Below are 16,900 nucleotides of genomic sequence, written 5' to 3' on the forward strand. Positions count from 1 at the left end.
ATAGAATTTAATAGAATTCTCTAATTTCTAATTCAAATTTCGAATCCTAAAACTAAAATAATAATAAATAAACAGAGAGCTCTTGTTCTTATTCGAAACGCCGCGTGATCTTTTAACCAATTCGCGCTTCAATATAATTACCAGGAGTAAGCGCTATAGCCTGTTTCAATACTCAGCGGCTTGATCGAACCAAGCCTCCGCTATTTCAGAATCCCCTGTCGAATGGCCTGTTCTCCCGGTCGAAATAGGCGGTTCAATTCCTTCCCTTAGAACTGCATTTGAGAGTTTCCACCCATACGGCTCGGCAGTCAATTCTTTTGGTGTCCCATTTTTTACCCTACCATATATCCAATTGAATGAGATTTCATAGATCTATCGATTTGTCTCGGGTTAACCAAAAGGGTTAATTACATGAGTTTCAAACTCTAATTTGGATTAAATTAATAATAAGTTTTATCTTTTTCTCCACCTTCAGAAAATAAAGCATAGGCATTTCGGGGCTGTCGTCCGTTAGATTTTTCTGAAAGGTAACTATCTCGGTTTCATATCATATAGAAATTTATATAGAATCCTTGAAAAAGACTTCTTCCTCATAAAAAAGACTTACTGTCTTTGGGATCTGATGCTACACCGCTGCTCAATAACTTAGGGGATCGGCTCTATTACATAAGTCGATTCCTAATTTTTATCTCATATCATGACATAAATAAGCAGTTCTTATTTATTGTATCGGCTCAAAACCTCGCTAATTGATCTTTACGGCGCTTCCTCTATCAATTAGATCTTTATCCATAGAATAAAGTATCTAGGCATATATATTTCTTCATATTTCGACTTCTATGAAGTTTCTTTTTTTGTTACAGCTGATAAAAATCGTTTTTTGGACGATGCAATATGTAGAAAGCCTATTTTTTTTCTAGTATTTTATTTACTAGCGTGTTTATTTACTAGCGTATTTATTTACTAGCGTATTTGCTCTTTCTTTCCTTTTTTTATTTCTATAGTGGAGATAGTCGCACGTAATGACAGATCACAGCCATATTATTAAAAGCTTGTGGTAAGAACGGGTTTCGTTCTAGTGCTCGAAAATAATATTCTAAAGCTTTTGTATGCTCTCCATTACTTGTGTGGATAAGGCCTATGTTATATAGTATATAACTTCGATCATAGGGATCAATTTCTAGTCGCATAGCTTCATAATAATTCTGTAAGGCCTCCGCATAATTTCCTTCGGATTGAGCCGACATCCGTTACGGTCGTCATTCGATTCAAAGAATTCTCCGTTCCAAAACCGTACATGAGATTTTCACCTCATACGGCTCCTCCTTATGTGCATAATGAGAATAATCCATGGAATTAAAAAAGGTCGAAATATTGTCATTATGAACTGAGCGGGCTAATGTTTTACAAGAAATCTCTAGCCAACCCTCTTGCAAAAGATCTTTTCTTACCATCAAGCGTGTTCGTACTAGATAAAAAGTAAACTCCAACAATTTCTTTGTTCTCAACGCCCTTAATTTGTGAATTAGTCACTTCAACAATCTTCGATGGTTATATGGGTATCCAAAGTACGAACAAGATGGATGTTTGTTGTCCCAACCATTTCTCTTAGTTCCGATCCCGATAAAGAAAGGGAATCATTAATAACAAAGTTTTCGTGTTGTTGATTCCTAGGCGTAGTGCTTCTTCCTCTATGCCGCCTATTGGTACTCGTGTAGTAGGGTTGACCCACAATACAGACCCATAGGTGTAACCTTTCGCTCAATACTGAATCAACAATTGAAGCATCTGAGGTTGCATTAATCGGGGATACACGACAGAAGGAATTGCTTTATTTATAAACTTCACCTTCAACAAGCGTAGATTTCTTTTTTGTTTTCAATAGCCTTTTTTCTATTCTGAATAATGTGTCTTTTTCCTAAGACTGAGAGTGGTAAAGTAAATAAAAAAGTAAATAATAAATAAAGGAAAATATATATAATAATAATCAAATCGCACCATCTCTGTAATAAGTAAATGCTCTTTTCTCCTGAAGTTGTCGGAATTATTCGTAATAAGATATTGGCTACAATTGAAAAGGTCTTATCAATAAAATTTCCATTTATCTGCGATCTAGGCATAGGTAGCAATCCATTCTATAACTTTTCATTACCCCTCGTGAGAAAATAAAATGATCTCACAAACAAAGGAAGTGTACAGTACGAAATAACATAAAAGTAGATTCCATTCCATTTTTTTCATTTTCGAGCCCGGAGGCTAAAGAAAAGTGATAAAAAAGTGATGAAAAGTTTTCTATTTTATAGCAAGTTTCTAGTTAGAATTGATATTGTTCGTACCTATCGAACAATCTATTATGAATAACTCGCTATTCGCTCGGGGTATCGGCCATAATAATTATGTAGGAGAGATGGCCGAGTGGTTCAAGGCGTAGCATTGAACTGCTATGTAGACTCTTGTTTACCGAGGGTTCGAATCCTCTTCCGCACCTTCACCTAATTCGCCGATGTAACTGACTACAATGTATCAAATCAATAAGAACATATACTAAAGAATTAGACCCTTCTTTAGTATAGATTTCTATTCCCAATTCCTTTTTAATATGGAATACGTAAAATAGCATACAGGGATGAAAATCTCCTTACGTATCTATCATACATGAATAGAGAAAATCTCCGAATCAAACCCATTCCCTGTCTTCCTTTACTTAACCTTAACTCAGGTGAAAAAGGGCAGAACCCTTGTTTTGTTATTTTAGTTAGGTTTAAGTCTGACGAGAATAATATTCTACGACAAGCAATTCATTTATTTTCAAACCAACCCATTTCCTATCTATTATTTGATTGACTAACTTTTATATTGTAATGTGAAAGGTCAAATGTTTTGGTAATTCCTCATTGGTGGATGAATCAAGATAATTTTGAATCAGAGTTCTAGATTTTTGTTCATCCCTCGCTGAAATAATATCTCGGGGTTTGCAGCGATAACTTGGTATATCTACTGTACGCCCATTAACTAAAATATGTCTATGGTTAACTAATTGACGGGCTTGAGGAATAGTCGAAGCCATACCCAATCGAAAAAGGATGTTATCCAACCGCATTTCAAGTAATTGTAGTAAAACCTGACCTGTTGACCCTTTGGCTTTTCTGGCAATACGAACGTATTTAAGTAATTGTCGTTCTGTAAGGCCATAATGAAAACGCAATTTTTGTTTTTCTTCTAAACGAATACGGTATTGAGATTTTTTACCGGGGCGCGATTGGTTTCTAAGATCGCTTCCGGCTCTAGGCCTTTTACTAGTTAGTCCCGGTAAAGCCCCCAGACGGCGTATTTTTTTGAAACGAGGCCCTCGGTAACGTGACATAAGGACTCCTTATTAATTTGAATTTTATTGAAATTTCATAAACCGAAATTAAAACTGAACTAAATGAAGCGAAATCGACTGAAGGATTGGATTACAAATATTAATGAGATGAATTGGATCAATATCCATACTTTACTTTTTTGTATTGTATATAATGTATACAAAAAATAGAAATAAAAATATATATAATAATATATAAAAATAATATATAAATATAAAAATAACTAAAATAGTTAGAATATATATAGAATAAAATAGATATAATATATAAATAAATTGAATAGAATATTAAATATATAAATAAATTAAACCAAAAGAGTTTCCTTAGAGTTTCCTTTTTTTTCTTGATTTATTCTGCAAAGATCTAACTCCTCAAATTGATCCCTAATTGGAAGTTTCGACGAGATAATAAACAGATTGTTGACCTTTGAAAGAAAAGGGAAAAGCTTTTCACTGTTTGTTCTTTGATTTCAAAAAACATTCTAAATTATGTAAAAAGGCAAAAGCAAACAAATAGGGAAAGCCGGCTATCGGAATCGAACCGATGACCATCGCATTACAAATGCGATGCTCTAACCTCTGAGCTAAGCGGGCTCAAATAATAGAAATTTGGTATTCATAGGGATTCAGCAAACTATTAGGATCTTATCTATTAACTATCTATTAGTTATTCATAATTAATATGAATTATTAATATGAATTATAGACTCGAATTTTGATAGAATTTTTTCTAATTTTTAATGCCATACTTAATATAAATATATAAATATAACATATTTAATATAATAATGGTAGATTCAATCTAATATTCAAGCTAATGTTGATAGAATCTAATAATTAAGAATATAATAATTGATTTTAATTTTATATATATATATTTATTATTTATCTATATATTTAATATCTTTTTTATATCTTAGTTATATTTCTTTTATATTAATATAGTAATATAATATTACTAATATTACTGACTCCATTTTGATTTTCTAGTTTATTTTATATTTTAGTATATTTTACATCTAAATTATATAGAAAATTTTTATATAGATTTCATTTAATCGATCGATTTAATAGATTTAATATAGATTAAATTTATTTCTATTTAGTTTCGAGTTCTAAATAGAGATAATTAGAGTCAAAATCTTTTTATGCATTTATATATTTTATGATTCTAGAAATGAAATGATACGTTATAAGTCTAGATAATTAGAATGAAACTCTTTTTAGACTCAAAAATTTGAATTATCTTCGAATTCGAAATAGAAATGAATGGAATAATTAGTTCTAGTTATTAAATATAAATAATTAGTTCTAGCTATTATACTATAAAAAAATAATTTATTTCATTTTAATTTTAATAATGAATAAATTCAATTTTCATTTTGATTTTTTTAGTTATCTTATTCTTATTATGGTTATATAGGATGGTCTAATAAAAGGAAAGGATAAGAATCAAAATGAAATTAAAGAAAAAAAGATGCAACCCATAGAAATGAAATCCAGATCATAATGAGAGACTCCTTTCTTTTGTTTTCATTCATAAAGACCGAAGCTAAGACGAAAAAAAGAATCGACCCTTCGAGTATTCCACCAAATTGCCTGAGAAAACTGAGAGTAAGAGGGACATATATATGTTATGGAATACCCATCTATATTGAATTGCGAATACAGAAATGATAAAATATTTTCCGATTGGACCAAATAAAAATTAATATGGGTCTCCGATAGAGACGAAAGACGATAAACAAACAAGAAAATAGGTAAAGACCCTTCGATATAAGAATCTGTATCTATATCTACTAAATTCAACGGTTTCGCATAAAAAGAAAGCAAATAAATAAACGAAAGAAAATAAACAAATGAAAGAAGGGGGAAAGGGGGGGAAAGGAGGGAGAAAGGGGAAAGGAGGGGCATCCTAATGAGATCCTAATCTCAAGACACAAAAGGGGATATGGCGAAATTGGTAGACGCTACGGACTTAATTGGATTGAGCCTTGGTATGGAAACCTACTAAGTGATAACTTTCAAATTCAGAGAAACCCTGGAATGAAAAATGGGCAATCCTGAGCCAAATCCTATTATTTTATTATTTTACGAAAATAAACATGAACAAAGGTTCAGCAAGCGAGAATAATAAAAAAAGGAAAGGATAGGTGCAGAGACTCAATGGAAGCTATTCTAACAAATGGGGTTGACTGTTGGTAAAGGAATCCTTATATCGAATATCGAAACTCTAGAAAGGATGCAAGATATACCTATTTTTTTATAGGTATACTAATGAAAAACTATCTCAAAAAAGACGAACCGAACCCGTATTTTTTTTATTTCTATTATATGCAAAATCAATTTATATTTATATGAAAATATGAAAAATAAAAAGAATTGTTGTGAATCGATTCCAAGTTGAAGAAAGAATCGAATAGAATAGTCATTAATCAAATCATTCACTCCATAGTCTGATAAATCTTTTGAAAAACTGATTAATCAGACGAGAATAAAGATAGAGTCCCGTTCTACATGTCAATATCAATACCGACAACAATGAAATTTATAGTAAGAGGAAAATCCGTCGACTTTAAAAATCGTGAGGGTTCAAGTCCCTCTATCCCCAACCCCAAAAAGCCCGTTTGCTGTCTATTTATTTTATCCTACCCTTTTTGTTAGTGGTTCAAAGTTCCTTATGTTTCTCATTCATCCTATTCTTTGCCGTTTTACAAGCGTATCCTAGCATAGCAGAATTTTGTTCTCTTATCACAAGTCTTGTGATAGAGTGTGATATATTGTGATATATATGATATACGTAGAAATCTCTTGAGCAAGGAATACCTATTTGATTTGAATGATTCATAATACATATGATTACTCATATGGAAATTTACAAAGTCTTCCTTTTGAAGATCCAAGAAATTCCTGTTCGAGACCTTTAATTTAATACTTTTTCGTTTTTTTTTGTTTTCATTTTTAATTGACATAGACCCAAGTCATCTAGTATTATGAGGATAATGCGTCGGTAATGGTCGGGATAGCTCAGTTGGTAGAGCAGAGGACTGAAAATCCTCGTGTCACCAGTTCAAATCTGGTTCCTGGCATATGATTAATTTGTATGAGTATCTACTCTACAAATTAATTGATATGGATCGACATAATACATACTTATCTAGCTAGGTATCTGAGAGTAAACCTCTCTTTATTTATTTCATTTTGTATTTTTTCTCTTTTAAAATGAGCAAAGAGTCTATTCTAATGTGTCTATTATAATGTAGTAAAAGACAAAATTTGCTTATCTTTCCTCTTCTTTTTATTTGTTCACACTGCGGCTTCTCACATTCAAAAGAATGGTAATACTTCATACATATTTAATTAAAAGATTAAAATAGTTGGTTGAAAGGCCCAACAAAAGACGGGTCTAGAGGAGTTCAAGGATAGAAATAACCAAGACTCATCTCAGCTACAGTACAAATAGAAGCCGATCCCTTTCATTTATTTCTTTGTATTCTCTTTCATATTCCATTTCTTCATTCCTTCTATGCGACTCTCTAGAGTTCATCTAAGTGATGTGCGCGATACAAAGTTCACGGTACAGAACCCTTGTTGTTCATCCTATTGTCTCGGCTCGTCCGAAATAAAATAAATAAAAAAGTCTCTTCAAAAATCGAGAATCTCAATGATGTATTGTCTTTTATTTCTTTTATTTATTAGCCTATCCATAAGAATACGAATGAAACCTCAATTCCTCTGTTTGAGCTAGAAGAAAATGTACAAATTCCTTGAATATTCGAAGTTGTAATTAGTTTCTTATCATTCAATGAGCGTCTTGTATTTCATAAAAATTGGGGGCAATGTAATCCTTACGTAAAGGCCACCCTATCCAACTTTCGGGCATTAAGATACGTTTCAGCCGTGGATGATTTTCATAAGAGATTCCCAACATGTCATAAGATTCTCGTTCTTGAAAATCCGAACTTTTCCAAACCCAGAAAACAGACGGAATTTAGGTTACTCCTTGAGCAAATACTTTTATACATACCTCTTCCGGTTGATCTACACCATACTCTATTCTCGTAAGATGATACACACTGGCTAACAGTCCGCCTGGTGCTACATCATAGGCACATTGGGAACGTAGATAATTGTAACCATATACATATAAAATAACAGCAATGGAATGCCAATCCTCAGGCTTTATTTGTAAAGTCTCTATTCCTTGGTAATCGAAGCCCAAAGATCTATGAACTAGCCCGTGTTTGACTAGCCAAACAGACAAACGACCCTGCATCTTTTTATCTCTCCCGCACTTTTCTTTTTTATTTGTCATTTTTCTAAGATAAATATTTCGCATTTATGATGAAATCGAATTTATGAAGATTAATTCGTTGTCTGTTTCTGTAAAAAAAAATCCTACCTAATTCACTAATTCGTGGGAAGATAGTGAACCCTTAGAAGTTGAAAAATGTTTCAGGAGGAATCTCTGAAGTAGATGGTGGTTGATAGAGCAATCCTTGATTATAATTTCCAGTACGAGTACTACGTACAAGACAAAACTTGTGATTGGTAGTAAAACACCGATCCCCCTGTTGAGATCTAATTCGATCTTCATAGATTTCGCGAGATATTTTCTTACGAAGTTTTGTTATAGCATCTATAACTGCCTCGGGTTTAGGGGGACAGCCCGGCAAATAGACATCCACGGAATTAGCTTATCGACCCCCGAACAGTACTATAAGAATCAGTACTGAACATCCTCCTGTAATTGTACACGCGCCCATAGCAATAACATATTTAGGTTCGGGCATTTGTTCATATAATCTCACTAAAGAGGGCGCCATTTTCATTGTTACTGTTCCAGCTGTTAAAATTAGGTCTGCCTGTCTAGGACTCGATCTTGGTACCAGCCCATAACGATCAAAGTCGAAGCGTGAGCCTATTAATGAAGCAAATTCAATAAAGCAACAACTGGTACCATAAAGAAGCGGCCATAAACTGGAGAGTCTTGACCAATTTGAAAGATCATTTAATGTAGTTGAAATAACTGAATTTTGGGTTGTTCGATCAAGTAAGGGAAATTCGATGGAATTCATACTCAATGGTATTATTATTTTGACTTTTTTCTTTCTTTTTATTATCTGAATATTCAGGAACTAAGACCATTCCAATGCTCCTTTTCGCCATGCATAAACTGAACCAACAATTAGGATAAGCACGAAAATGAAAGCTTCTATGAATACGGGTACCCCCAATACATCGAAACTCATTGCCCATGGATAAAGAAAAACCGTTTCAACATCAAAAACAACAAAAACTAGAGCAAACATATAATAACGGATTCGAAATTGTAACCAAGCATCGCCCATTGGTTCTATACCCGATTCATAACTAGAAAGTTTTTCTGGACCCTTTCTAATCGGGGCTAAAACTCCAGAAATTAGAAATGCCAAAATAGGAATAGCACTTGATATTATTAGAAATGCCCAGAAAATATCATATTCGTAAAGCAGAAACATAGACGAACTCCTATGAATGTGAAAAATAGATCGGATTAGTCGCTTCGACCTGGAATTCATTGTCAAGTCATCCGCAACTGTTTGTTTAGTCAAAACAACAATTCAGTTTGATCGAATCGTCTAGTTTCGTTTGTTTGCTGTGTTTCCATGTTGCGTTTTAAGATTTATTGATTGGAATTAATCCTATTTTATTTACATTCCACTTATTTCGATTTCATTTCGATATAGTACTAATTTGTATAGTACTAGTATAAATATATATTTATACTATATATAGTATAATACTATACAAATCCAAAACAAGTAATACTTTTTCGTTTTCACTTCATTTCGGATTTTTCTAAATAAAAGGAATTCTAATATCTAACTAATATCTAATATTTATTAGAATTTTAGAAATCAAAAAACTTTTTATTCGAAATTCTATTTATTCTAAATAGAAATTCGAAATTATAGATTTCGAATAAATAGAAATTTTTTATTTTATATCTATTTATATAGAATCAATCTAAAATCAATCTACCCGCGAGGATTAATTAAGAAAATGGGGTTTTGTTTATTTTATTCTTATCCAAGAATAAAAAAAGAGCGATTGGATCCGTTGAAATGCGCTTTTGTTTTCAGGGTTATACTCTGAGTGATCTCCCTGTGAGCGAGCTTATGGGAATGATTTGAACCAAGCAACTGGAAGCGACCATTTCCAATCAACAAAGAATACAATAATTAGGAAAAAAACTATACAACTTTTTTATTTTTAGTTGTATTTGGATATTCTTTATTGTTTTAGTTTGCTTTAGTTTTAAGAATATTATTTTCATTTCATTTTTCTTAATTTAAAAAATTTAATGAATATTTAAAATTAATAAAATATAAAATTCGAAAATATAGGGCTATACGGACTCGAACCGTAGACCTTCTCGGTAAAACAGATCGAACTGATTATTATCAAAATGATTCGGCCTATTTCAAAGACCCAACATGCATTTTTTTTTGCATTGGCTTTTCATTAACTGATAGAAATATCAGTTAGTCTATCGTATATATTTTTTTCTAACAGAAAAAAAGAAGACGGTTCCGTGTGCTCTGATTCATTGTGCTCTGATTCATTACTGATACAGGAGCACTTCCAAAGTGTTTCAAAGAGGGGAAGGGTTATCTTGACGTAGGTCTGCTTCTGGCCTAGATCAATCTAAGTTAAATGGAGTCTCTACCATCCTGATTAAAAAATCAAACATGAAACTTCATACACCTTAAGATTCATAGGACGAAAAGAGCATTTTTGAGGTCCTTATACTCATTATGCCTAGCATTGAATAGACCGGGTATTCACCCTATCAATATCTCAAATCAATGATGGGTTCGATTCGGATCTTGCCTAAACGGCACCCGAATCGGACCGAACCATTTGTCAGGCTATTGTTCTCTTGTTTTGTTCCTTCAAAGTAATGGAGTAAGACATCGATTTCTCAAAAAGATCAATTCTTTTGATTGCATGATAGACTTCCCTGAAAAACATTGGCGCACGTGTAAACGAGGTGCTCTACCAACTGAGCTATAGCCCTTGTGTTTGTGATACATATTTTATCATATTATGTAGATAATTTCTTGTCAAGATGAATATTACATGATCCAACATCATAATCATACCCTTTTGGTCTGTTTGATTGGTATTGCTTAGAAGTAATATTGGATTTATAATCCATCGATGTAATAGGTCCCTTTTCTTTCTCTTTATGATTCCTTATGATAATAAATGACCTACTTAACTCAGCGGTTAGAGTATTGCTTTCATACGGCGGGAGTCATTGGTTCAAATCCAATAGTAGGTAGAACTTATTAGATACCATCGATCCCGGTGTCTAATAAGTTTTTCTACCCACCTTCTTTTATTGATTTTCTATCTTTTTCATCCTATTCTATTTCCGTTTTCAATTTTCAAATTTTTCGTTAGATCAAAATCTGATTTCACTTTTCATTGTATTTGATTGTATTTGATTCTATTTAATCGGCAGAATCAAAATGGGATGTAGAAACGAAAGTTCTGTTTCTACGGAAATTTTTTCGATTAACCAACTCGTTACGAAATCGCGTTGATAGCCTCGACTCGTGTCCTAGCCCGTCTGAGAGCTAGATTTGCCTCAATTGTTTGCCTCTTGCCTTCAGCTTTCCTCAAGTTAGCTTCCGCTATTTCAAGAGCTTGCTGAGCTTCTTGTGGATCAATGTCACTACCCTTCTCCGCATCATTTACTAAAATAGTGATTTCATTGTTGCCTATTCTAGCAAAACCACCCATCAGAGCCATCGTTAACCATTGGTCGTTAAGGCGTATTCTCAAAATACCTATATCTACAGCTGTGGCAATAGGCGCGTGATTTGGTAATACGCCAATTTGTCCGCTATTAGTAGATAAAATGATTTCTTTCACTTCTGAATCCCAAACAATTCGATTAGGGGTAAGTACGCAAAGATTTAAGGTCATTTCTTCAATTTGCTCTCCATTTCTAAGTTCGTAGCCTTCGCAGTAGCTTCGTCGATGTTACCTACCAAATAAAAGGCCTGTTCAGGAAGACCGTCTAATTCTCCGGAAAGGATCAATTTAAATCCTCTAATTGTTTCTGCTAGACCAACATATTTCCCGGGGAACCGGTAAATACTTCCGCTACGAAAAAGGGTTGTGATAAGAAACGCTCAATTTTTCGCGCTCTTGCTACGGTTAAGCGATCCTCTTCGGACAATTCGTCCAACCCAAGGATAGCTATAATGTCCTGAAGTTCTTTGTAACGCTGTAAGGTTTGCTTAACCCTTTGCGCAGTTTCATAATGTTCCTCACCAACGATTCGAGGTTGGAGCATAGTGGACGTTGAGTCTAAAGGATCTACCGCTGGATAAATACCTTTGGCAGCTAATCCTCTTGATAGTACGGTAGTAGCATCTAAATGCGCAAATGTTGTGGCAGGGGCAGGGTCGGTCAAATCATCCGCAGGTACATAAACTGCTTGAATAGAAGTTATGGATCCCTCCTTGGTAGAAGTAATTCTTTCTTGTAAAGTACCCATTTCGGTACTAAGGGTGGGTTGATAACCCACAGCGGAAGGCATTCTACCCAATAAGGCAGATACTTCGGATCCCGCTTGGACAAAACGGAAGATATTGTCTATAAATAGAAGTACGTCTTGTTCATTAACATCTCGGAAATATTCCGCCATAGTTAGGGCAGTCAATCCAACTCTCATACGAGCTCCTGGCGGTTCATTCATCTGACCGTAGACTAAAGCCACTTTTGATTCCGCAAGATTTTGTTCATTAATTACTCCAGATTCTTTCATTTCCATGTAAAGATCATTTCCTTCACGAGTCCGTTCACCTACTCCGCCAAATACGGATACGCCCCCATGAGCTTTGGCAATGTTGTTGATCAATTCCATAATGAGTACTGTTTTACCTACCCCAGCCCCCCCAAATAGTCCGATTTTTCCTCCACGACGATAAGGAGCTAAAAGATCGACTACTTTAATTCCTGTTTCAAAAATAGATAATTTTGTATCTAATTGTATGAAAGCGGGCGCGGATTTATGAATAGGGGATGTTGTGCGAGTATCTACAGGACCTAAATTATCAACGGGCTCCCCAAGCACGTTAAAAATTCGTCCTAGGGTCGCTCCGCCGACTGGAACATAGAGCAGCTCCGTGTCAATCACTTCCATTCCTCTCGTTAGACCATCTGTAGCGCTCATAGCTACAGCTCTAACTCGATTATTTCCTAATAATTGCTGTACCTCTCAAGTTACATTAATTTGTTGACCGGCGGTATCTCGACCCCTTAACTACTAGGGCGTTGTAAATATTAGGCATCTTGCCCGGGGAAAGGCTACATCCAGTACTGGACCGATGATTTGAGAAATACGCCCCAGATTTTCTTTTTTCAAGCGTGGAAACCCAGGAACAGAAGTAGTAGGATTTATTTTCATAATAAAGTGAAATATGTCAATTTTTTTTCCAAAATTATCTAATACAAAAAAATCTTCGACAGGAGGTTGATCGGTTAATTCAATAAGAAATGGGGTTAGCGCTCGATTTCGTTGGTCCCATCCAATTCAAGTGCATGCAATTGATTGTTTCCTTATTCAATGAAGGAATTCTAAGTTCAACCAACCTATTTTGAAAATAGGAAGTGGATAAATAAAAATTTTGGGAGAGTCTTTCATCTGTCCATCATTATAGGCAACACCATCCATATTATCTATGGAATCTGAACCCTAACTCTATTTATGATTCCTTATTTCTATCTCATTAGCCTTTGTTTTCAATTTCATTTCGTATTTTATTTTAGCATATCGAATTTTTTTACTTTACGTCAACCCTCTCCCCTTTTTCCATCTATATTCCCTTTTTTTCATTTCAGGGCCGAATTACGCCTGTTTTCACATCTAGGATTTATATATGTAACATATATTACTGTCGTCTGTGATATGAATTATTTCTTATTATTGAGCTTATAATATATAATTTATATTAGATGTTAGAATAATAATTCTAATATATATTTATCTATTTTGATTATATATATACTTAATATATATTAGTATTAGAATTTATTTATCTATTCTATTATATATTTAGTATTAAATTTATTTATCTATTTATTAATTTATTTATCTATTTTATTTATAATATTAGAATATTAATATATTAATATTATTTTATATTATTTATCTATTTATTTATTTCATTTGCATTTAAATTTGGATTCAAAAAAAGTAAAATTGAAACTTGAAAAACACGGATCGGGTTGCGCCATACATATGAAGAATATAGAATAATGATGTATTTGGCGAATCAAATACCATGGTCTAATAAAGGAACCTTTCGGTTCGTTGATAATTTTTGAAAGATTTCTTCGAAAGGTTTCATTAACTCCTCATTTATATCAGTAGACCTTTTTTGTTGCGAGAATTCTTAATTCATGAGTTGTAGGGAGGACTTATGTCACAAACAGAACTAAAGCAAGTACTAGTTCAAAGCTGGGTGTTAAAGAGTATAAATTGATTATTATACTCCTCAATATGAAGTCAAAGATGCTGATATCTTGGCAGCCTTCCGAGTAACTCCTCAGCAGGAGTTCCGCCTGAGAGCAGAGGCCGCAGTAGCTGCTGAATCTTCTACTGGTACATGGACAGCCGTGTGGACCGATGGGCTTACCAGCGCTGATCGTTACAAAGGGCGATGCTACCATTGAGCCCGTTCCTGGAAAGAAGATCAATATATATGTTATATAAGCTTACCCTTTAGACCTTTTGAAGAAGGTTCTGTTACCTAACATGTTTACTTCCATTGTGGGTAATGTATTTGGGTTCAAAGCCCTGCGCGCTCTACGTCTAGAGGATCTGCGAATCCCTACCTGCTATGTTAAAACTTTCCAAGGCCGCCTCATGGCATCCAGGTTGAAGAGATAAATTGAACAAGTATGGTCGCCCCCTATTGGGATGTACTATTAAACCTAAATTGGGGTTATCCACTAAGAACTTACAGTGAAACGGTTTATGAATGTCTGTGGCGGGCTTGATTTACCAAAGATGATGAGAATGCGAACTCCCAACCATTTGTACGCTGGAGAGACCGTTTCTTATTTTGTGCGAAGCAATTTATAAATCACAGGCTGAAACAAGGTGAAATCAAAGGGCATTACTTGAATGCTACTGCAGGTACATGTGAAGAAATGATCAAAGGGCCGTGTGTGCTAGAGAATTGGGAGTTCCTATCATAATGCACGACTACTTAACAGGTGGGTTCACTGCAAATACCAAAACTCGTTGTTGCCGGATAATAGTCACTTCTTCCATCCATCGCGCAATGCGCATTATTGATAGACAGAAGAATCAATGCACTTTCGTTACTTTAGCTAAAACTTTTTAACATGTCTGGTGGAGATCATATTCACGCTGGTACGGTAGTAGGTAAACTTGAAGGAGAAAGGGACATAACTTCTGCTCGTTGCATACCTTGGTCTACTACTGCTCGAATAGCATTTCCGCTGCAGTTTGAGCGTAAAAGGATCCCCTTCTTGTACCCTTGAATCCACAAGTGCCGGCGGAGGACCAAGAGATTACCCGACCCATCTAACAATGTAATGGTATTGAAACTTGCTTGAATAATTGGTATTCTACGTGCACTTTTCCGTGCACTACTGCGCCCATTCCTACGTGAACCAACTTTTGGTATAGGTTTTGCCATATTTTATCATTTCATAAAGATAAGTCAGAGATATATGGATATATCCATTTCATGTCAAAACAGATCTTCTATTTTTATTTGTTTATCGCTTTCTTTAAGATTAGTTTCTTTTCTTTCAGGAGTTCTTTTTGGAATAGAAAGATTATCCTTGTCTTTGTTTATGTCTCGGGTTAAAACAAATTACGATAATTCGTCCCCTCCTACGGATTAGGCGACATTTTTCACAAATTTTACGAACGGAAGCCCTTATTTTCATAGTTGTTATTCCTTAAATTTTTCCGAATTCGCTTATTGGAAGAAAATAAGTTTCTTGAAATTTGAATTGGATCCCCCCAAAAGGAATCTTGAAGTTGAAAAAACTACCTAATCGTTCGAATCCTTGTTGCGAAGTCTATAAATTATACGCCCCCCTGGTTGAATCATAAGCACTTACTTCACTTTTGTTGACTCTATCCCACGTTGGTAAAACTCTCCCGAAACATAACCTAAAATCAGTTCTTCATTATCTAAAGGAATCCGGAGTGGGAGTGATTTACTAATTAAACCTTCATGAATCCATTTTTTTGTTCTTTTATTCCAGGTAAAACTTCCTTGACGTATCAACTACCGTAGGGCAGGAGGAGTTCTATTAGACAACCCGTGCTTTTTTTTTTTTTTGCACAAATGGAGAGTTTCGGATACAATTCGTATACCGGACAGATTACCATATATAACACAAAATTTCTCCACCGATTCCTTCTAGTCGAGCCTCCCGGTCTGTCATTATACCCCGAGAAGTAGAAAGAATTACAATCCCCATCCCGCCTAAAATCCTAGGAATTTGTTGATAGTTAGAATAGATTCGTAGACCTGGTCGACTGATCCGTCGTAAATTTAAAATAGTTCTATGTGGTCCTTTTCTATTCCTTCTATGTCGTAGGGTTAAAACCAAAAAATATTTGTTGCGTTCCCGATGTTTCCTTACGTTATCGATAAAACCTTCTCGTAAAAGTATTTTAACAATGTTTTCAGTGATGTTAGTAGATCCTATTTGAATCGTTCCTTTTCTATTCATATCAGCATTTCGTATAGAGGTTATTATGTCAGCAATAGTGTCCTTACCCATGGTAAACTAAAATTTTTGTTGCTCCCAATTTTGATATAACCAACGTGGTCTTTTTTTTTACTTAGTAAAGGTATATACGTGAGACACAATCTACTAATTAATCTATGCCATTTAAATACTCTAAATACTCTAACTATACTTGGGTCTCGTCTTATAATACCTCGGGAGCTAATGAAACTATTTTAGTGAAATTTAACTGTCTCAATTCCCGGGCGATCGCACCAAAAATTCGAGTTCCTTTTGGATTTCCTTCTTGATCAATGACAACGGCAGCATTGTCATCATATCGTATTATCATCCCGTTGTCGCGTTTGAGTTCTTTACGAGTACGTACAATTACAGCTCTGATCACTTCTGATCTTTCTAGAGGTGTATTTGGTACTGCTTCCTTGATCACAGCAACAATAACGTCACCAATATGAGCATATCGGCGATTACTAGCTCCTATGACTCGAATACACATCAATTCTCAGGCCCCGCTGTTATCTGCTACATTCAAATGGGTCTGAGGTTGAATCATTTTTAATCTCTTTTTCAATGTAACAAAGGACGAAGAAAAAAATATTGTTTGTCAAAAAAGGAAACTCGCAATTGTTTTTTATTCCCAAGACAAGACTTCTTTCCTTTGGTTCTATATTCCTATCCTGAAATAATGAATTGAGTTTTTATAGGCATTTTGACGCCGCTATTGAAATAGCC

General features: G+C 34.4%; 3 protein-coding genes, 2 non-coding genes and 4 pseudogenes across 5 annotated transcripts; 2 read left to right on the plus strand and 7 right to left on the minus strand.

The window, feature by feature from the left end:
- Positions 1-1,527: 1,527 nt before the first annotated feature.
- On the minus strand, positions 1,528-2,822 carry LOC128038882 (uncharacterized). Its single transcript, XM_052627458.1, is given in 4 exon segments — positions 1,528-1,633; positions 1,636-1,829; positions 2,462-2,513; positions 2,819-2,822. Coding segments are annotated over 4 exon segments (354 nt in total). The 3' UTR covers positions 1,528-1,529.
- Positions 2,823-2,851: 29 nt separating this feature from the next.
- Positions 2,852-3,544, minus strand: LOC128038875 (30S ribosomal protein S4, chloroplastic-like). The gene has a single exon (XM_052627456.1). It carries the CDS (start codon positions 3,362-3,364, stop codon positions 2,852-2,854), a length of 513 nt encoding a protein of 170 aa, XP_052483416.1. The 5' UTR covers positions 3,365-3,544.
- Positions 3,545-3,885: 341 nt separating this feature from the next.
- Positions 3,886-3,958, minus strand: TRNAT-UGU (transfer RNA threonine (anticodon UGU)). The gene has a single exon. It is a non-coding gene; the product is annotated as a tRNA-Thr (tRNA).
- A 2,422-nt stretch (positions 3,959-6,380) lies between these two features.
- On the plus strand, positions 6,381-6,453 carry TRNAF-GAA (transfer RNA phenylalanine (anticodon GAA)). The gene has a single exon. It is a non-coding gene; the product is annotated as a tRNA-Phe (tRNA).
- A 629-nt stretch (positions 6,454-7,082) lies between these two features.
- LOC128038878 (NAD(P)H-quinone oxidoreductase subunit J, chloroplastic-like) lies at positions 7,083-7,703 on the minus strand (annotated as a pseudogene).
- On the minus strand, positions 7,546-9,858 carry LOC128038877 (NAD(P)H-quinone oxidoreductase subunit K, chloroplastic-like; annotated as a pseudogene).
- A 354-nt stretch (positions 9,859-10,212) lies between these two features.
- LOC128038879 (ATP synthase subunit beta, chloroplastic-like) lies at positions 10,213-12,848 on the minus strand (annotated as a pseudogene).
- A 74-nt stretch (positions 12,849-12,922) lies between these two features.
- Positions 12,923-14,938, plus strand: LOC128038883 (ribulose bisphosphate carboxylase large chain-like; annotated as a pseudogene).
- A 1,414-nt stretch (positions 14,939-16,352) lies between these two features.
- On the minus strand, positions 16,353-16,664 carry LOC128038884 (50S ribosomal protein L14, chloroplastic-like). Its single transcript, XM_052627459.1, has one exon. It carries the CDS (start codon positions 16,662-16,664, stop codon positions 16,353-16,355), a length of 312 nt encoding a protein of 103 aa, XP_052483419.1.
- Between the last annotated feature and the right edge of the window lie 236 nt (positions 16,665-16,900).

This window comes from Gossypium raimondii, unplaced genomic scaffold, assembly GCF_025698545.1.
Source record: "Gossypium raimondii isolate GPD5lz unplaced genomic scaffold, ASM2569854v1 Contig00325, whole genome shotgun sequence".
Lineage (NCBI taxonomy): Eukaryota > Viridiplantae > Streptophyta > Magnoliopsida > Malvales > Malvaceae > Gossypium > Gossypium raimondii.